Source organism: Apaloderma vittatum, unplaced genomic scaffold (assembly GCF_000703405.1).
Source record: "Apaloderma vittatum isolate BGI_N311 unplaced genomic scaffold, ASM70340v1 scaffold27418, whole genome shotgun sequence".
NCBI classification, from domain to species: domain Eukaryota; kingdom Metazoa; phylum Chordata; class Aves; order Trogoniformes; family Trogonidae; genus Apaloderma; species Apaloderma vittatum.
The window spans coordinates 1,712-2,297 of NW_009731643.1; the positions used below are offsets into that span (position 1 = coordinate 1,712).

Below are 586 nucleotides of genomic sequence, written 5' to 3' on the forward strand. Positions count from 1 at the left end.
CTGTCCCCAGAGTGCTACCACGGCCACGGCGAGCATTACCGAGGCCACGTCAGCAAGACGCGCAAGGGCATCACCTGCCAGCCGTGGGCTGCCCAGACGCCCCATGTGCCCCAGTGAGTGTGTGAGGGTGTGAGCCAGGTGATGGTGTTGGGGCTGGCGATAGCGACGGTGCCTTGGCAGGATAACACCTGTCACCCACCCCGAGGCACACCTGGAGGAGAACTACTGCCGCAACCCTGACAATGACAGCCACGGCCCCTGGTGCTATACCATGGACCCCCGCACCCCCTTCGACTATTGTGCCATCAAGCCCTGCTGTAAGCCCCTACTCACACCACTGCAGAGCTATGGGGGAGTCCCTGACCACCATCTAAGGTGGTTGTTGCCCCCGCCGAGGGTGGCACTCTCTGCTTTCTCTCCACAGCTGGCAACACGGTGCCCTCCATCCTGGAGAACTCAGGTGGGTGCAAGGCGGTGCCGGGCGGGTGCCATGGGGTGGGACCTGGCAGCGTGGCCCCAGATGATACCCACCCTGCTTGCAGACGTGGTGGCATTTGAGCAGTGTGGCCGGCGGGATGAGAGGCTG

General features: G+C 63.8%; 1 protein-coding gene across 1 annotated transcript in view; it reads left to right on the plus strand.

The window, feature by feature from the left end:
* The window catches only part of LOC104278331 (hepatocyte growth factor-like protein), a gene marked incomplete at both ends in the record, with an annotated part of 2,670 nt that overhangs the window by 1,674 nt on the left and 410 nt on the right, over positions 1-586 (plus strand). The window contains 4 exon segments of the mRNA XM_009875272.1: positions 11-113; positions 181-317; positions 425-460; positions 543-583. Coding sequence (XP_009873574.1) covers positions 11-113; positions 181-317; positions 425-460; positions 543-583 — 317 coding nt within the window.